The sequence below is a fragment of the Paroedura picta genome, chromosome 2 (assembly GCF_049243985.1).
Source record: "Paroedura picta isolate Pp20150507F chromosome 2, Ppicta_v3.0, whole genome shotgun sequence".
Classification (NCBI taxonomy): Eukaryota; Metazoa; Chordata; class Lepidosauria; order Squamata; family Gekkonidae; genus Paroedura; species Paroedura picta.
The window spans coordinates 47929591-47950845 of NC_135370.1; the positions used below are offsets into that span (position 1 = coordinate 47929591).

At 41.1% G+C, this 21255-nt stretch overlaps 1 protein-coding gene across 40 annotated transcripts in view; it reads left to right on the forward strand.

Moving 5' to 3' along the window:
- The window catches only part of NEB (nebulin), a 213229-nt gene that overhangs the window by 43913 nt on the left and 148061 nt on the right, over positions 1-21255 (forward strand). For all 40 annotated transcript variants that reach the window (XM_077320081.1, XM_077320041.1, XM_077320047.1 and 37 more), the window contains 14 exons: positions 414-512; positions 2258-2362; positions 3807-3914; positions 4006-4119; positions 4549-4746; positions 6489-6596; positions 9201-9299; positions 10781-10885; positions 10980-11087; positions 12901-13212; positions 13325-13531; positions 14503-14607; positions 15713-15820; positions 18433-18744. In XM_077320081.1, coding sequence (XP_077176196.1) covers positions 414-512; positions 2258-2362; positions 3807-3914; positions 4006-4119; positions 4549-4746; positions 6489-6596; positions 9201-9299; positions 10781-10885; positions 10980-11087; positions 12901-13212; positions 13325-13531; positions 14503-14607; positions 15713-15820; positions 18433-18744 — 2088 coding nt within the window. The remainder of the gene's footprint in view (positions 1-413; positions 513-2257; positions 2363-3806; positions 3915-4005; positions 4120-4548; positions 4747-6488; positions 6597-9200; positions 9300-10780; positions 10886-10979; positions 11088-12900; positions 13213-13324; positions 13532-14502; positions 14608-15712; positions 15821-18432; positions 18745-21255) is intronic.

Sequence of the window (21255 nt, forward strand, 5' to 3'; positions counted from 1 at the left end):
TAAGTTTTTACCTGCAGTCTCAGCATTTTGGAAGGCGAACGGATGTATTTTTACAGGCTTCTCCTGCCACCCAGTGGCCATGATGATACTTAGCTTTTTTTTTTTTGTAAGCATAAATCCTATTCTTTTCAGGCATCCCAATGTAATCACGATATAAATAATACATGTGTGAAAGTGTGGCATGTTTATACCCGTAGATGTATGGGAAATCATCTGCCTTGCTCACTGTTTGCTACTTTTTGGGTATGTCACAATATATCTCCGAGTTTTAAGATGTGCAAACGACAGCACCGTGTCTTGGCTGGACCATTTATTATTGTGTTGGAATAAGTCTTTTTAAAGGTTACTGTATCTCAGTTTAGATGCTAGAAACTGAATCAACTTTCACCTACCCCCCCCTTTATTTCTTCTAGTATACGTACAAAAAGCATCCTGATCAGATCAAATTCACGCCAGTGACCGATTCGCTTGTTCAGGTGCAAGCACAGATTAATTCCAAGCAGCTGAGTGACGTAAGTAGCTCAAACACCTGTTTTATGGAGCCTTGTGCGGCAGACCGTTTTCAGAGGTGATGTTGTAGTCTTGTCCTGTGACACCCTTGGAAGGGAGCTGGTCCAGGCAAAATGAGCCACTTAGATATGAATACAAGACAACCACTTAGTGGGGATAAGCAAAGTCTTTCAAGACGGTTTCCTATGGATAGAAGCCAGGAATCAGTGGTTAATTTAGTAGAATGGAGTGGAAGCAGTGGTTAATTTATTAGAATGGGGTGATTGGGAGGTGTAGTCCCACAGTAATCTGGTGACCACCAAGTCACACTGTTGACATTCTACCCGAGCAGATACTGGGATGGTTCTACAACAGCCTTTCTCAATTTCTTTACTGTTGACAAACCCCTGTAACATTCTTCAGGCTTTGAGAAACTCCAGAAACGGTGCAGCCATGCAGAATACAGTTGGGGAGTATAGCTGAGTACATGCACACCCAGGGCCCCTCTCTTCCCCACCCCCCGAGGGCCCATCATTGGCCATTTGGGGAGGGGAGGCAGATCAACATGACCATATATGGTCAGATCACCCGATAAACGTTTAACAAATTTTAAAAATATATATAAAAATTAATTAACTCCCACTCATTCAGGAAACCTTTACAGGGCCATCAAGAAACCCCAGGTTTTCATGAAACCCTGGTTGAGAAAGCCTGGTCTAGAAAATCTCGAAAGGAGCTCTGGATTCAGAACAGAGCTCTTCAACCCCTGCTGTTTTCTGTGGTCTCTTGCCCACTTTAAAAGTTGAGGATTGAAAGGAGCTTTGGGAATAGCATGGATGAAGCATGGGGAAGGGGCTACAGTGCGATGGGGAAACTTGTAGAAATTGCATAGCTCCTTTAAAGGAAGTGGAAGGGAAGGCGGTGTGATAATGTTTGATCCTGTCAGATCTCAGAAGCTAAACAGGGTCTGTGCTTTGAAGGGAGACCTCCAAGGAAGACTCTGTAGAACAAGGCCAGGGCAAACCACCTCTATTGCTCACTTGCCTCGAAAGCCCTTTGCTGGAGTTGCCATGAGTCAGCTGTGACTTTGTCAGCACTTTACACACTTAAAGAGAGCGTAAGGGCCTCTGTTCCGCTGTTGAACACTGCCATTCAGAGTATCAATCCTTGCTGCAAATTTGGCTCAGATTAAATCCAGGAGCTAAGGTTGCACTCGGTGGTGTCATCTCAATTGGTTGCTCATAATTGGAATTCTTCTCTATTGGGTAATGATGCAATGCCTGTTTTGGGGAGTTTGCATTCTGATTTCTAAGGTAAACTCAGACATCTTTAAAGTTTCAATAACTTTGAAATGAAAAATAGCTGGGGAACAGGCATGATATTCACAGCACAATGCTGACATTGCTTTGGAGGAATATAGCCATGCAGATTCAGGATTTGCAGATAATTAAAAGCTAAAAGTCGTTTGGTACTTCTTGATAACTTTAATCTGGTGCAAAAGAAAACGACTGTGGGTTTTGTCCAGTGCAAGAAAAGAGCCTTTCTTTCACAGAAGGTGTGAATAGATCCGTTTCCACAGAACTTTGCATGCTGGGCAGGTAGAGTCAAACTGAAAGCACACAAGAGAAATCAAAACAGTATGCTGTTGAGAAATTATAGACTATTCACTCTGCCCTCTGATTCAGTTCTGAGATAAACCAGCTTTTTAAAATAAGGTATTTCAAAAGGTGAATGGTTTGCGTGAATATTATTTGGTTATACTTTTCAGCTGAACTACAAAGCCAAACATGAAAGTGAGAAGTTCAAATGTTCCATCCCACCAGACGCTCCGCTGTTCCTTCAGTCCCGAGTCAACGCATATAACCTCAGCGATGTAAGTACGAACCTTACTTGAGTTCAGGACATTTTTGTAGCAAGGAAGTGGCGACTGAATTCTACAGATTAAAGCACAAGAAACTTTATGAACAAGAGGCAACCCAAAACCAAAATATAATTATTACGATAGCATATTCCCACCAATCTTTTGGCAATTGTTCTATTGCAGGGGTAGTCAAACTGCGCCCCTCCAGATGTCCATGGACTACAATTCCCAGAAGCCCCTGCCAGGGGCTTCTGGGAATTGTAGTCCATGGACATCTGGAGGGGCGCAGTTTGACTACCCCTATTCTATTGTGTTATTAGGTTGTGCCTCCATTTTGAAAGACATTTATGACAATAAGTATATGCCCTTTACTGACTAGGCCTACTGCTCCCTGAAGATATGTATCCCTGTCCAACTTACCTCTCTCAGAGACAAGATCTCAATTTTTCTTTCCCTGGCTGAGCAGCCCTAGTAATGTGTTTTGTTCTTTCCTGAAGAACTCTGGCTCTCTCACCCTGTCAAGGTTTTGGCTGTTTGCTCAACTTATGGATCTGAGGGAAGAACCGGGAGCTCCTATTAATTTTAATAGCTCTCAAGACATTTTAATATTCCAAATTGATAAAATATTTTATTTACTATAAAGGTGAAAGGTGAGGTAAAATCAGAGGTTGAAATGTCTAAAGTAAAACCAGTACATGCACAGACTTCAGTTCTTATATTTCAGGCTAATAAGAGTTCCTTAAGCTATTCAGAGTTACTTAAAATCTTTGTTAGAGGCTTCAGTTCCAGTGTTTCCTCAAAAACTTCAGTACACTTTCTTTGAGTATCCTGTGACTCCTTTCCAGCCTTCTGGAAACCAAGTCTAAGACTTAAGAACCACACCAGACCAGGGGGCTCTGCTCTCTTCAGAGCTAACTCCCAGTTTGACTGGGTAGGCAATTCTCTCACTTAGAAGATCTATCCCCTTTCCTTTGCCCAAATGGAAGTCTCAGTCTAACTACCCACTGGTCCTTGCAAACTGTTCCCAGTTCTCCTGTCTGTGTTAAACTGCTCCTAGTCAGGGCTGAATTCCAAAACCATCAGTACTCGATTCTTCTCAGCTAGGACTGAAATTAGGCTTAATTCGCTTCAGCATTCAGTTCAGAAGTCTTTCTCTGTTCAGTTGATGCTAGCTAATCAGATCTCTTGGAACAGCCTGTCATTCAAGGCTCTCTGGCTCTGTGAAGAATAAATCTTTTACAACCCTTTATCTGCTTACACAGCACTCTGAGCTTTTAAAAAGTATGGTCTGGGGAGGGCATTATATAAATATAATAAATAAATAAATAAATAAAATTAGTCAAAGTTCTACTTTTTCAGTTGTTGAACAATGTTAGCAATTCATTTATAACAAATTAATGCATTAATGATTTGGCACACATTCCTAATGTAATTTGTTTCTTTTCTGTATTGACAGAATTGGTATAAATACGACTGGGAACAATCAAAAGCGAAGAAGTTTGAAATTAAGGTTGATGCCATTCCAGTCATTGCTGCCAAAGCCAACCGAAAAATTGCAAGTGATGTAAGTGTGGCTTAGGAATGAATGTAATTGTTTGTAACTGAAAGTCACAGAATACTGGGGGGAAAATGCTCATGTCTTAATTCCCATGTAGGTGGAGTACAAAAAAGGTTATGAACAGAGCAAAGGGAAGCTAATTGGAGCTTTGAGCATCCATGACGATCCCAAGATGTTACATTCTCGGAAAATGGCCAAACAACAGAGCGATGTAAGTTCCAAAATAGTATTCTATTGTGAAAATGGGTACTGTGCTAAATGCCTGCATATTCACTTCTGCAGAAAACCTTTTCATTCCATCTCAGAAACAATGAAAATCAAGAACAAAATAAAGCATATGAATGTATTTTTAAGAAATCATAATCTGTGATTTATTATCCCAGCACTGATTTTATCATTAGAAGACAGAGAACATGAATGAATGAATGAATGAATGAATGAATGAAATACCCTGACTCCATGCATTCACTCATTTACTTAAAAGTGAAACAGTCAAAGCATTTCTAAAAGCAAGAATCCACGCATTTGGAGCAGCTAAACGTGCATGATGCTTATTCAAATAACCTGCCGTTTGTGAAATTTCCAGGTTGATTAAGAAAAACTTTTGACTATTGAAATTAATGGATTCATTCTTTTACAGCGTGAATACAAAAAAGGTTATGAAGAGTCAAAGACCAAGTACACGGCCCCTCTGGACATGATCCCAGTTGTGCAAGCAAAGAAGACACAGGCTATCGTCAGCAATGCAGACTACAAGCATCTAATTCACAACTACTCCTATCCTCCTGACAGTGTTAATGTGGAACTTGCCAAGAAGTCTTATGCCATCCAAAGCGACGTATGTGCTCTTGCTTTCTTTGTGCACTTAGGATTATTCTACAAAAGTTGGGGTTGTGCAGGTGTAGAACGATGCCATATTTCCAATTGAAATTTTGGGAGCTGTTAAAATCAGCAGTAAGCCATGGAAACTGGGGCAGAAAGGAGAAGAGGGAGACACCATGTTCACATATGGTGCTTGGATTATGAATGGATCAAACCCTTATATATCCTTATGTTTAATTCAGTCAGAACAAAATAATGGGTACAGTTAGATGGGGCCAAGTGATGAATTAACCACCTAGAAGCAGGAGTGAACAACTGCTAACTTTTCTTCCTCTTATATTTTGATAGACTTTCGGCATCCTTTTAATGTCATGACCTCAGTGTTGGTTATTCTGAGCTTTGTACTGACTAGGCCAACCTTCTCGGTCCATAACATAGCTTTTATAAGTCACACACATTTTTTCTGAATGACTCCTAATTCTCTGAGGCTATTTAAATTGTTGTTGTTGTTAGTTGCTAAGTCATGTCCGACCCATTGCGACCCCATGGACAATGATCATCCAGGCCTTCCTGTCCTCTACCATTCCCCAAAGTCCATTTAAGTTCACAGGCTATTTAAATAGGAATATATATATTACCTCTGTATCTTTGAAATGCCATTGGCTTAACAAAGCCAAAGCCACATAACAAAGATTCTCCATGTTGCTTTCATGCCTGCTCTGAAAGCAAAAGTGTACAAGGAGGCGATGTCCAAATGTGACAGTGGAGCTTCTACACATGTGACTTTCCTTTGTCGTACCTCCATTTTTTCCCCTTCCACACATACCTCACAGTGATTCTGCACTGGCATTTGGGTCCATTGTCATCATTCGCGTCCATTGTAACTTGCTTTCTTTGCCTCTTCATGCATGCACTTAGACCATTATAAAAACTCCATTAAAACTGGAATGAAAACATATAAGTTGCAGTAAGTCATTGTAGCACTAGAACATTACAGATTTTTTTAAAGAAAAAAAGCTTTTGGAAAGCCCTCTAGAAAAAAAAGTTGGGAAAATAATTCACACAACGTGTTGAGATCAGGAAAATGGCACCAATATGGGTAGACTTTTTGCTGGGCAGGAAAATGCCCAGGTAGCCCATTTCTTCCAGATAGCAAGCTAATGCACTCAAATGGCCATGTTTCCAAAAGTAAAGCAGACTTGGGAAAGAGCGTATTGAGGGTGGGAAATCCTAGAAGTAGGAGGACCGCACTGTGAAAGCTCCCCTGTCAAAAACACCCAGTCCAGTTTGGAAGCCAGGCTTGGAAAAACATTCATGTGGAAGTTTAAAAACATTCATTCATTTGAATTGCTTCATTGTCTTTCAATAGTGATATAGACTTTGGAACTTATTCTGCGTATATTTAGGTCCCAAAATAATTTTATGTCCAGGTATGTTTTTTTGTTGTGTTTTTCTTTTTGTTCTGCTGATTCTTTTTGGATTGGGAAATATAGAAACGTTCCAGTCCCATAAATGGCATGATTAGAATACTTTCTCATGTTAATTCTTAGTTGCCTGACTTTAAAGTTCTTGCATTTAATCACTTGCTGTTGCCCGTTTGTAACAGACTGCATTATAACCTGACATTTATTTCACACAATACAGCACAGCAGCTTCTGTTCAAACGTTATTTCCAAAGAATTTCCCTTGCATTTTGGATAGTTCATAAGAGTGTCATTTAATGCAATTTTGCATTGTGATTTTTATTGCCTTTTCCAGAATGAATATAAAGCTGACTATAACAGTTGGATGAAAGGCTGTGGCTGGGTGCCATTTGGGTCCCTGGAAGTAGAAAAAGCAAAAAGAGCTTCAGATATTATCAGTGAGGTAAGATACATTTGATTGTTTTAACCAAAATATTGATTTACCTATCACATTTCTGTGCTGCCCTTCCCCAATCATCCTTCTAGGTCAAGTTTTCTCAATAGCAAAAAAAAATGTTTTTATTTACTACATTTATATACTGCCCTTCCCTAAGGCTCAGGACGGCTCATGTGAAATGTAAACAAAAACTAATACACTGAACTCCATGACTATATCGAATAAAGGTAACAGTAATAATAATAGCAATACACAGGGAAAATAACATTCTAACAGTAAACAATCTAACAGACCCATGGATGGTCAGCATATGGGTTCTAGGGAGGCAGGTCTGGGGGCCCACTTGACGTTGTTTAGCTTCAGTCGACCTCAGCCAAATGCCTGGCAGAAGAGCTCCCTTTTGCAGGCCCTGCAGAACGGTTATATCTAAAATAGGCAGCCACAAAGTCCAATAGAAAACGACCTCCTTATTTAAGGAAAACGAAAAGAAGGCCTATAAGACAAACACCAAAGTGACCTTATCTGGGAGGGAAGTCCACACTCTAGGTGTGATGGCAGAAGAAGCCCTTTCATGGCTTTTGTTAAACCAAGCTTTCATTAAAGCTAGTTCCTGCAGGCTGAAAAGGATGGAAGTGGTCCTTTATTCATTTATTAGATTTTTAGCTTCTGCTCACCCAAAGGGTCCCGTGGCAACTTACAAAATCAAAACGGTAAAAACAGCACAAAACAAATAACAAATCTAAAATATTATCATTAAAATATTAAACTATTAAAATACATAGCTACCAAGAGACCATTAATAAAAACAGCCCAAACATGTGATAACCCTCCAATGCTCAACCTAAATAATTCAGACTTGCATGCCCTGTGGCACTGGTGTCATCTGGGAGTGCATTCCAGAGGGTAGAGTCCACAACTTAGAAGGTCCTTCCCCTGGTGACAGCTAACCAAGCCATCCTGGGGCCAGGCACCTGCAAGAGGCCCCTAGAGCAGGGGTAGTCAACCTGTGGCCCTCCAGATGTCCATGGACTACAATTCCCATGAGCCCCTGCCAGGGGCTCATGGGAATTGTAGTCCATGAACATCTGGAGGACCACAGGTTGACTACCCCTGCCCTAGAGGATGACCAAAAGGTATGCAGGGGGTGGTAATGGGAGAGGCACTCCTGTAGCTATGAGGGTCCCAGAGGGCTTTAAATGTTAGCACCAACATCTTGAATTTGATTTGGAGACTAATTGGCAATGACTGCAGCTGCTCCAGAATTGGAGTAATATAAGCTGACCTTGAGGTCCCAGTCAGCAACCAGGCAGTTGCAGTCTGGACCACTGGCAGCTTCCAAAGCATTTGCAAGGATAGCCCTAATAGAACAAATTGGAATGACCATTACATGGATCAATGTGGCAGGATCCGACCCAGACAAATAAGGAGCCAGTTGAAGGGCCTGGCATAGGTGGAAGAAGCTGTGCTCCCATGGGCACTTGTTTACGCAGTGATAGTACAGAGTCCAACTGCACCCCAAGGCTCTTTACAGAGTCTACAGCTTGTCAGCTCAGTACTAGCCGATCTCAGGAGTGACCTTCCTGCTAGCATCTCAGTCTCTCCCAGTCATATGACCTCCATCTTGGATGGATTCAACTTCCTTCTATTCATGAAATATTTTGCACTTGTTAACTAGTTTTATCTGGCCAAAGTGATGCACTGAATAAACTGAACTGGATTCAACTTCAGCAAGCTCCTGCTTAACCACTGGACTACTGCATCCCAGCACTGGGATAGTGCCATGAGTCCTGCTGCCTTATTCAGCAGGAGGAAGAACTGAATATCATCACCATATTGATTGCACCGAGCTCCAAACCACCTGATAATCTTGACAACAGGGTGCATACATATGTTAAATTACATCAAAGGGAGGATCGAACCCTATGGGACTCCACAATTCAGGTCTCCTTGGGAAGACATCTCCTCCCTGATTGCAACCCTCTGCATTTCTCTGGATGAATTAGGAGAACCAACTAAGGGCTTTGCCCATTACCCCCAGGGAGGCCCATGGGTTGATCAGGACCAAATGGTCAGTTGTATCAAAGCCTTCTGATAGATCCAGCAGGATCAACAGTGTTGGCATGGCTTTATCCAGATGTAAATGGAGATCATCAACTAAAACAACTGGTGCTGTCTTGGTCCCAAAGTGAGGCATTAAGTTCTATTGAAAAGGTATTCTGTGCCCCTACCATTTAGAGCTTTAAAGGTCAAAGCCAGAAATGGGATCAGACTAATTTACCTTGATCCAACTGTACATAGAAAGAGAGTTCTGTTCACCTGTACATACATCTCTAGCTAACTGGAAGATCATATGAACATGAAGCACACAGTTACCCACTTCTGTGTACCAGCTGACCTCAGTTGGTAGACAGGTAATGCACAGGTAACATTTTTTAAAAAACTGAAATCCTAATAATTGTTTTAGGTAGGAGAAGAGGAAGAGGATCTGATCCCTAATTTTTCCCTATAACATTATTTTATGTACCCATCAAAATATGGTAGAAATTAGTTAGAAAAATGCAATTATCGTTCAAGGAGGTGTAACAGTTCCCTTTTAATCATTTTGAACAGAGGAAATACCGTCAGCATCCGGACACTCTTAAGTTTACATCAATTGAAGATGAGCCTGTTATAGTACAGGCTAAAATCAACCAGGCCCAGAGGAGCGATGTAAGTATTGGTTCTCATTGTGTTTCTCTGTGTGTTGGCTACTTGAAGTCAAAAATTGATTATTTGACCACTAAGAATTTGGGGCAAATCATATTCTCATCTTTCTAAGGAGCAGGACGGTCAGCCTTGCAGTGGAATAATTGTCTGTTTGGTGTTTTGCTGTTCTGAAGACAGACTAGCAAATAGAGGAGTTAGGTTCAAATTAATTGAGAGAATATAAGTTCACTTATAGATGAACTTGAGCAGTTTAAGTTTGAATGCAATAGAGCAAAATAAAAATAACCCAACTATTATAACCTAACGCAGTGGTCTCCAACCCCTGGTCCGGGGACCGGGACCGGTCCGTAGATCAGTCAGTACTGGGCCGCAGCTCCTCCTCGTCCTCTTCCCTAGCTGCTGCCTCAGGGGCTGCCCTGCCACTCTGCACTTTGGTGCTCCCTGGCAGCCCCTGACTACCCCCCCTCAGTAAAATTGCACTTTGGTGCTCCCTGGCAGCTGCCATAGCTGGGGCTCTCCCTCGATGTGGCACTGTGCAGCTACTGCTGGCAGCTCTCCCCAGTGGGCGGCGGGAAGTCAGGGGCACCGGTGGGAAAGCAAGTGGAGCAGGGGCTCAGGCGGCGACAACATCCCTCGGCAAAAGACTACCCCCCCCGGGCCTCAGTAAAATTGTCAAGCGTTGACCGGTCCCTGGTGATAAAAAGGTTGGGGACCACTGACCTAACGTACCCAAGGCACTGAAGGGTATGGGTATGTGAGACCAAAAACAATTCAATGTATTTTGAATCACAAGGCGCTACTAGGCATCCATTTCTCTAGAGCTGGGGTAGTCAACATGTGGCCCTCCAGATGTTCATGGACTACAATTCCCATGAGCCCCTGCTGGCAGGGGCTCGTGGAAATTGTAGTCCATGAACATCTGGAGGGCCACAGGTTGACTATCCGCACTCCAGAGGTAAAAGTATAAATATGTAAACAAAGCAGAAGATGCTGGTAAAAGTGCTATCTGTCGTAATGGGGAGCTGGAAAAAAACATTTCAGGGTTATCCTCATTGTTTCTAGGCATGCCAATTTGCATGCCAATTCAGAATCCTTTTGGTCTTCTGAATTGTCTGTAACAGTTTGCAGATATTATGGGGACTCCAATTAGCCAGCTTTAAAACACTGGCTGTGCATCTGACATGCCCACACTGATGAATGATAACATCTATTAGTTTTTAAGGGGCATTGTCACCAGACTTCTGTCAATTTGTTCTGTGGGTCCAAGCAATAGCAAGAAAGATGTGGATCTCAGGGCTCTGGTAACAACTGGGTCTGGCAGAAGATCATTGGTAGGCCCTCATAGTTACATATTTTTGTACGATGGGTCCAGAATGCACATACTTTGTGGCATGCTGCTCTGTAGGACACCTTATTTTTTAAGCATTCCAAACTATGTAGATGGTGAATGTAAAAGCATTTTTCTCCATCTGTTTTTATTACAGGTCCTTTATAAAGCCAAAAATGAAGACATAATTCACAAATATAACCTCCCAGCAGACGCACCTCAGTTTATCCAGGCAAAGGTTAATTCCTACAACATGAGTGATGTAAGCTTGCTTTTTAGTATTGTTTTTATGCAATACAATGTTTAATATGGACTATTAGCCAGATACATAAATCTAAAAACACATTGTCTTCTAGACCTACTACAAACTGGGGCTGGAAGAACTGAAAACAAAAGGATATGATTTGAGAAATGATGCTATTCCCATCAAAGCTGCCAAGGCTGCTAGACACGCTGCTAGTGATGTAAGTATTCCAGTTGGTAGTTTTGGGGTTGAATCCTTCTCATGCAAGAGACAGGAGGGAGAACCGCATCTGTTTGCCTCCTCACTGCAGCTCCGTCCTGTGTGGGTTTTTAAAAATCTTCAATCCCTTACATAGTCTTTGGCATGTCAAAAACAGCCCCAGTCCTCCCTTCTGGTAGGATTCAAACCATTTTCAATGCAAAAAACCTATCATAGGATATTTCAGTAAACTGAAAGCAGGCTATCATGTACCGAATTAAAGGCCTATTGGTACTAATTTTAAAATTTAATTTAATTGGATTTATTTTACAGCATTGCTGAATAATATTCATGGTGGTCCGTAATCGATCTGTCTACAGTTCTCCCAAACCTTTGAAGTCTATTGATATAAATGGAGTAAAGTACATGATTAATTCTCCCATTTGTGTTTCTAGAACTTGAAAATGCTCAAGTTTGATTAGATTCTGCCATTTGGATGGGCCACTTTGTTACAATGTTCTATCATTCTGTAACTTGTACTATTAGACATTTATATATTGGCTGCTTAATATTAAACAGAAACATTTTGTTTGACAAGACAAATGGAGGGATGCACAGATTAATTCATCTGAATTGACTCTTTGTCTGAAGATAGTTTATTGATTTATATTTATATGCTTATTATTTTAATTTCATTTCTTATATTTAATTTATATATTGCTGACTTTATAGTTATAATATGTTTGAGCATGTAAACATGTTATGCATGAATTATGTGAATAAGGCCACAAACAAATTAATGCAACATGGGATGCTGTACAATATAAAACATAAAAAAAACAGTTCTGCCCATAGACTTACAGTTTTCATACGAAAGAGGTGAGGAACGACAAGACAGACACACTGGGCTAAAATATTAGCAATACTCAGAAAAAACCATTAAAATACTCCACAAAACCTTAAGACTTATTCAATCATGATTTTAAAAATGTTTTTCATAATACTGAGCTGCAATCAAAAGTTGTTTTCTTTGGGTGTAACACATTTGGTGTCAGAACAGAACTGTCCAACAACTGAGCTCCCCAAAGTGCCTCTTCTGACAAAGGAGAACAGAGAAGAGGATGAACAATGGATCTGCAGTAGCAGGGAATAATTGGCAAGAACTACCCCTACTTCCTTGTGCAGAAAATGACCTTATAATTGTATAAAATTGTTAGGGAGGATAATTGTCATGGGTATCATAAGCAGCTCTACTGTGGAAGTTACTGCATTCACCAAGTCACGGGTTTTATAAAGAGTGGAATTATTCATGCAGTGGCCAAAAGCACATCCAGATCTCTACATGCAGTTGGTTTTGGGACTCGTAAGATAGGAAAATGGCACTAGTGTGCTAAAACTCAGTGTAGGCAGAGGGCTGTACAAGCCATCAGTGGTATGTGTCCAGTATGCAATTCCTCTGACATAGCAGCATTTCTGGTCATGGAAGAGGGCCTAGGAAGCATGTTGCCCCCTGTACTGTTCCTGAAGCGTCTCTGAATCCCAGGAACAAAACTGTGAGGAAATCAATAGGCTTCAGCAAGAGGGGAACTGGGAAAGTCCTGTTCTGTGAAGACTGCAGATGGTTGGATACCTGCCAGCCATCACACAATAAACTCTGTTTATGATGCAGCAGCCGTCTTATATTCAAAATGGCTCCCATGCTGGAGCTAGTCATGAAAATATCTTGCATGACATTGATATTGGGCCTTCCCACTTAAAGAGTAGTCCTTATATATCACAAAAAACATCTTCTGCTCTTTACCATGAAAACTTATTTTTATTTTGTTATCTGACAGTTCCAGTACAAAAAAGACTATGAAAGTGCCAAGGGTAAGCTGATTGGATTCCAGAGCCTCCAAGACGACCCCAAACTGGTCCATTATATGAACGTAGCCAAGATGCAGTCAGAGCGGGAGTACAGGAAGGGGTACGAGCAAAGCAAAACCAAGTACAATACTCCACTGGACATGGTCAATGTTGTAAATGCCAAGAAGGCCCAAGAAATTGCCAGCAACACCAATTACAAGCACCTGCTGCACCATTACACTTTCTTGCCTGATGCAATGAGCCTGGAACTGTCCAAAAACATGATGCAAATACAGAGTGACGTAAGTGTGTTTCACTCGAGGCATGTCTCAACGAATGAACGGGCACAAGGAAATAAGGGAAGGTTATCGGCTCACCTGCTTATCGTTTTCTTCCTTCCTTTTTATCACCCAGAATCTCTACAAGTCAGATTTCAACAGCTGGATGAAAGGCATCGGGTGGATTCCCATTGGGTCACTGGATGTAGAGAAAGCTAGAAAAGCCGGAGAGGCTATGAATGAAAAAAATTACCGCCAGCACCCGGACACGATCAAATTTACCAGTGTGGTAGACTCACCTGTCATGGTCCAGGCTAAGCAGAATGCACTTCAACTTAGCGATGTGAGTAGCCTGGGAGGAATTATACAATATCTACTAAGAAATGGGACGTTGCATATTTATGCAAACACCTGGAGTGTATTTGGGTTTATGGTTTTTGTGCTATATACTTACATCAATCCACGCCAGACTCTCAGTGTGAAGAATAGCTTCACTCAGCTTCCCTGAGGATGAGACCACCACTATAAATACGTGACAATGAAGACTGGGGTCTTCTTGGTGGTGACACTGTCCCGTTCCAACTTTCGGTCCCAAGAGGCTTGTTTGCCATTTCAGTTTTAGAAGGATGGCAAAACCCTTCAGAAGGACCTTCTCCTTCCTGAAGCAAAACAAAATTTGACAAAGCTAGCAGCATTTCCAAGGAGGCTTGAAATGTCCCTAATAACAGCATTAGTCAGCCTTTAGACCAGGGATAGTCAACCCGTGGTCCTCCAGATGTCCATGGACTACAATTCCCATGAGCCCCTGCCAGCATTTGCTTGCAGGGGCTCATGGGAATTGTAGTCCATGGACATCTGGAGGACCACAGGTTGACTACCCCTGCTTTAGACCACTTCTGTAAGAATCAGAACTGCTGAATGTAATGAATATGAATTTGATACCTTCTTCAGATGAGAATGATGCTGACTTCTAAGTAGCAAGAGTTAAGGTTATTCTCGTCATTTCACATGTTGATATGTTTCCATGGTGGCTAAAGTATACTTTTGAAAACAGGCTTGTTCTCCAGTGGGATCTTTGTGGCTTTCTTTCAGACAGGAAGGCAAGTTAATATTCTGCAACCCTTAGCAGACTTACACCCTTCTAAGTTCATTGAAGTCATGCCTGTTACCTTGGAAGAAAGTCCCACTGTGTCTAATGGAAATTATGTACAAAGAACTGCAGCCAAAAGCCAGTGGACTAGCACATAATGTTCTATGGAGTGTTCCACTTGGACACACAGGCATTTATCATTATCCTGTTCCTTTCTTTCACAGAGACTATACAAATCTTCTGGAGAGGAGGTCAAGCATAAGTACAACTTGCCTGCTGATGCCCCTCAGTTCATTCAGGCTAAATACAATGCAGCTAATATCAGTGATGTGAGTGGTCATTTTAAAAACTCCTGTTCATTCACAGAGTGGTAAATACAGATTGTTAGAAGGAAGATCCCATAACCTCTCTTATTCTTGTCTTTTTGTTGGGAAGTTTGGACATTTAATTCATTTCATTTGTACTTCTTCATTTTGGTTTACAAACTGAGAATTATTATTATTATTATTATTATTATTATTATTATTATTATTATACTTATATCCCTCCACCCACGGCAGGCCATCTCATGGCAGGTTACATAATAAGCCCACGTAAAATACAATCTGTATTTAAAACCCATTAAAACCAACATCCCTACAGTGTGCAATTCATGCCGGGAACCAGTAATGGACACCCTCTCTCCCAACCGGTATGGCTACTCAAGGTGCCAGGAGGATACGTAAGCCAACTACCATCAGCCGATGATCTATGAATGTAGTGGCAGTGTCTCCCTATGATTATGTTAAATAGAGAACAGCACTTATATGTACTGCAGGGACAGTTCTGAAAAATAATAATAATAAGAAGAAATCAGAATCACATAGAGCTGGAAGATACCATAAAGAACCATCCAGTCCAGCCCCCCACCTTCTCAGGGACTTAAAAACCACACACTCCTGATAGCTGCTCATCCAGTCTCCTCCTAAAACCTTCCGGTGGAGGCTCCACTACCTTCTGAGGAATCATAACCTGCCTTTCTGAACCCTAAAGCAGGGGTAGTCAACCTGTGGTCCTCCAGATGTTCATGGACTGAAATTCCCAAGAGCCCCTGCCAGCAAATGCTGGCAGGGGCTCATGGGAATTATAGTCAATGAACATCTGGAGGACCACAGGTTGACTACCCCTGCCCTAAAGACTCTCTGGGTGGCTTACAATCGCCTTCCCTTCCTCTCCCCGCAACAGACCCCCTGTGAGACAGGTGGGGCTGAGAAGGTTCTGAAGGAACTGGGACTGGCCCAAGGCCATCCAGCAGGCTTCATGTGAAGCAGGAGTAGGGAATCAAATCCGCTTCCCCAGACTAGGCTCTGCCACTCTTAACCATCACATCATGCTGGCTCTCATTAGTAGCTGTTTATATGACTTGCTGAATATTTTGATCCTTGTTCCTTTCAGATTTATTATAAACTCGGCTACCAGGACCTAATAGCCAAAGGACACCATGTACTTGGCGATTCCATTCCCATTACTCTAGCCAAGGCTTCAAGAAACATCGCTAGTGATGTAAGTATCCGTATCGATTCCAATTTGTATCACAAATGCTGTTTACCCATCCTGCCAGCCTTTACGGTTCATTTATTTACCAAGCTTATATCCCACTTTTCGAACCAAAATGGTTAAAGCAGATTATAAAACCCATGATAAAATCTGTTAGAATGACAAATAAATCCACCAATTAAAACATAGGGTTGAAGGAGAAGTAAATAAGAGAACACCAAATGAAACAAAAGCATTGAAACAAAAGCATTGGAAGACAAAAGGGGACAGGTAAATATCCTGGAGGAGGATCCTTATGCCCTGATAGGACATATGTCACTTCCTCCATCAGCACTCTATTGCAAGTCACCTACCCTTACTGATGTCCCTAACTTTCAGTTCCCATTATGTGTATGGGTGTGATGGTTCCAGATTTTAAAGTTAAAACGGAATTTAAAGAAGCTGGGGACTGTTTTATGTTTCACCCCTTCCCTATGCGGTGAGCAGCTATTCTGTAACCTACTGGCCTCTTTCAGTGGCCTTTAAAATGTAAAGGGCCTCTATTTTGAATCAGAAGGAGACCTGATCTCCCAGTTCTGAAGGTCTACTGCTTGTTAAAGCAGTGACCTTTTGAACTTTAAAAGACACTTAAAGGCTGGTGTGTGATATACTACATGGGGTGAGCTTTCTACTCTCTAGCCCAGCCTTTCTCAACTTAGTTACTGAAACATTCTTCAGGCTTTGAGACACCCCAGAAGTGGTACCATCATGCAGAATATGGTTTGGAAGCATAGTTGTGTACATGCCCACCTGGGGCTCCTCTGCTTCCTAGCCCCGCCCCTCCCCGGCCTATCATTGGCCATTTTGAGAAGGGGTAGGTGGGTTGATATGACTTTATAAGTTTGTATCACCTGATAAATGTTTAACATATTTAAAAAATATATAAAACATTAACTGCCACCCATTTGGGATACCCTTCCAGGGCCTTCAAGAAACCCCAGGGTTTCATGAAACATGGTTGAGAAATCCTGCTCTAGTCACTCTCGTTGCCTTTAGTGGAGGGCAGTGTAGGCTTAAAAGTTATTTTGAAGAGGAAGAAGAGTTGGTTTTTATGCCCCACTTTTCACTGCCCCAAAGACCATTTACGCACTGGAGGTTTCATACCAAATTGCAGCCTGGAGTTTTAGTCATGGCAGGTTGCCCCAACTCTTCCTGCACCCACAAGGGGGAGCATTTGACCTGGTGGATCTCAACCATCCTCAATTTGTACTCCTGCACGGGAGCTGGGGCAGTGAATTTCCCAGTGTGTAAACGGTCAAAGAGTCTCAAGGTGGCTTACAATCGCCTTCCCTTTCCTCTCCCCACAACAGACACCTTGTGAGGTAGGTGGGACTGAGAGAGCTCTGACAGAACTACTCTCTAAGAACTACTCTAACAGGACTGCAACTAGCACAAGGCAACCCAGCTGGCTGCATGTGGAGGAGCGGGGAATCAAACCCGACTCTCCAGATTAGAGGTTGTCACTTTAAACCACTACACCATGTTGGCTATTCTTGTGGTTTTCAGACACTTCTAAATCTGGACCTAAATAATTTATTATTTTCTTGGCACAATTATGGTTTTTCCTCAGTTTTGGAAATATTGTTCCAGTATCCAGATGTGGCTTTTTTATACAATAACAATATTCTAGATATTCCATGAAAACTATAATTGTGCTCTTCCCATCTTTCTGACATGGAATTAGTAATGTGAGAAGTGAACCCCCATGTCCACTGCTCAGAGTAAGAACTGGACTAGATATCTACAGGGAAAGCCTTTGAAAGGGCCACAGACCATCATTAGCAGAGCAGTTAAGACATACTTTTGAAGTGTGGTACAAAATATGATAACTAGAAGTTTTTTAGATGAGAATTTTTCAGATGATCTAAATGTTCTTCCATTCTACCTAAAAATAATGATACAACCCACAAAACAATGCAGTGCTGGTGAACGCAACCACCAATGCCCATGCCACCACATGTAATCTTTAGTTCCCACTGTAGGTCTATAAATGACATTGTCTTACAATGTTTACAAAACTAGGGCAGTGTGGTCTCTTGAATTCCTCAGGGTGAGGGGTCCAAAAGTTCCTGGCACCACCTACCAAAAGAGTAAAACTCAACAGGGGTCAATTGGATAATTTTTAGGCAAGGAACTATGAAGATCTGAGATGGTGCACATACTCATGGTGGGACAGATGGTTTTTCAAACAGGCAGGCTGAAGTTGGGTGGGTCTGAAAGGTCAACAACACCACTTTGAACTGAATTTGACAGCATATAGATAACCAGTGAAAATGTGCTTCCAGTCCTGGGCTCAGCCTAACAGGCCAGTAGCCACCAGAATCATCTGAATACAGGTAATAGTTTTACCAGAGGTGTGGTAAAACCCCTTCTTTCCATTTGTTAGGATGGCCCAGGTAACTAGTCCAGGAGAGAGCTTGTTCTGGGACACTGATAATCTAAATGGGCTTTCTACCATGAGATTCTTCTCAAGTATGCAACACCAAGGGGAAGTTTTCTTCATTTCAAAAATGGGAGGGAATTGTGCATGATAGCCATGTATAATGACCATCTCTCTTTCTCTCTGCTGTATTTTCTAGTTCAAATACAAAGAGGCTTATGAAAAGGCCAGAGGGAAACACGTTGGTTTCAGAAGCCTACAAGATGACCCTAAGCTTGTCCATTCTATGCATGTGGCAAAAATGCAGTCTGACCGTGAGTACAGGAAAGACTATGAGAAGAGCAAGACTAGCTACCACACACCAGTGGAGATGGTCAGTATCCAGGCTGCGAAGCAAGCCCAGGATGTAGCTTCTAATTCTAACTATAAACACCTGGTCCACCATTATACCTGCTTACCAGATGCCATGAGTGTTGAGCTGGCAAGGAACAGGATGCAAATCCAGAGCGATGTAAGTATTACTGGTTTCCAGAATCTCTAAACAAACACACTGTGCAATGTAGTTCACATGGAAAGGAATGGAATTGTACTTCTAGTGTGGTATCTATTTCCATTATTGCTAAGGCTTACATGTAGTTTTTACGGAGGTTGTAGAACACAACCATTGTCCAGGATGCTTACAGTGCAATTCTAAACAGAGCTATATCCTTCTATACCCATTGGGCTCTACTTAGAATGACACTGTTGTTCTACAAAGGAAAGAGATAGTGACATGGAGGACCCATAGCTCCTTGACAGTCTTTCAGCAATATGTTTTCTCTTCATCCTCTAATTGTACAATAGCTCTAACATAGCAAGTCAGGTGAATGCAGGTGTGTATCTGGATAAGAATGTATGTCATGGTGCGTATCCTATTTTTAGGATGCAGTGAATGGACTTGGATCTGGCAGACCCCAGTTCCAGTTTCCATTCTGTCATAGAAACTTTTTGGATTTGACCCTGGGCCAGTCACATACTGTCAGCATAACCTCCTTTACAGGGTTAGGGATGAGAGGGAAATTCTGTATGCTGCTTTGGGTCCCTATTGGGGGGAAAAGTGGGATATAAGTAAAGCAAATATATTGAATAGGGATTTCCATCTGAAGCCAATATGTCTGCAGGTAGATTAGAGTTCATAGGCAGGGGAAATTAGCATCACTATTATTATTGTTTTGTTACATTTATTTAAATGAGTTAAATTCAAATAAACTAGTGCAGCTAATGGGGTCATGTAAGTTCTGTTTGATAATATACTCCTTCCCCTCCTACATTTGAAATGTAAAGTATATACATACAAACTTTCATTCCACTGAGTGAATGCCCAAGGGACATAACATATTGCACTGTTTTTCATTGGTGCCTTTGAGGGGAAAAAAAGATTGAACTAGGATTTGTATTTGGCATGTAAATTGTTCTCAATGTGCCCATTGACTTTCATACTCCACTTTCAATTTTTTCAATGTTTTTATTTTGTCATTTGAAATAGAATAGAAAGAAAAGAAAGAGAGAAAAGTTACATGTTCTACACTTCTATACTATTTTTAATATAATCTGTGTAGTAATGTCACTGCTCTTGGGACTCTTCAATAGGTCTACTATTGATTATGCTTGTCAGCTTGGCCATTGTACATAGTTCTCCAAGTTTATCTAACCAGTCCGTTACCTTGGTTGTCTCCTGTTGTTTCTAGAGCTTTGACGTTACAATTCTTGCCGCAGTAGTTGCATGGGAGAAGAATTCTTCGGCCTTTCAAGATATTTTCTGGCATAATACTTAATAACATAGAATCCAGATACATAGGAAATTTACAGTTCATCATTATTTTCAAAATATTATACATTTTTACCCATTTTTAAACATTTTTCTTACGTTTTCACCACATATGATAAAAGGAGCCGACCTTGTCCTTACATCTCCAACAATTCTCATAATATTCTTTTGACATTTCACTAATAATTTTTGGTGTTATATACCATCTATAAAACATTTAATATCAGTTTTCGCTTAATAAATGGCATTTTGTACGCTTTATGCTTTTACCCCAAATGTGCTCCCATTCGCCTAAGGTAACATTGCACTTTAAATTCTGCATCCATTTAATCATATAATTATTAACCTGTTCAGTCTCTGTCTCATATTTTGACAAAAGTTTAGCAATTTGGCCCTGTAGGTTAGGTTTAGCTTGGAATAATATATTTTCGAACTTAGTAAGATCGGCTGCAGTCTGTTGAATCTTGGAATTCTGCCTTAAATCTTGCCCTTATTTGAAAGTATTCAAACAATCAAAGATCTTTCCCTTCCTTGTTAAGAGCCTCACAGCTTTTTAATTCCTCCGTAGACGTTAATAAATCTATGTACTTTAAACAGCTGATTCTTTTCCATTGAGACTTTTCCATATATGCTTCTACTGGAGAGTTCAACATAGATGAATTGGAGCTTATTCTCATATATATATATTTCCAAATTTTTAATAAAGTCATTTTGCAATGATTAAGGACCACTTTTTTCTTGAGACTTTGTGTTGGGTCATAAAAGGCAGTGTAAGCCTTTATCTAGGCCTTGATAGGCTTCTTTCTCCATTTTTGGAAATTTTTAAACAGAGGCTAGAAAGCCATCTGATGGAGAGGCTGATTCTGTGAAGGCAAAGGGATGGCAGATTACAGTAGATGAGCGATTGGGATGTGAGTGTCCTGCATAGTGCAGGGGGTTGGACTAGATGACCCATGAGTTCCCTTCCAACTCTATTATTCTATGATTCTATATCAGGTCCCTGGATGACAGATCCATAATCCAGTCTGTGAAGATATAGTTTTATATTTGATACTCCTTGCCCGCCTCTCTTCTAATCGTCCTGTAGGATTTTAAATGCCATTCTTGGTCTTTTATAATTCCCTATAAATTTATTTATAGAGCTTTGCCAACTATGCAATACCTTATCTCTGATTTCCATTGGCAATACTTGGAATAAGAAATTAAACTTTGGTA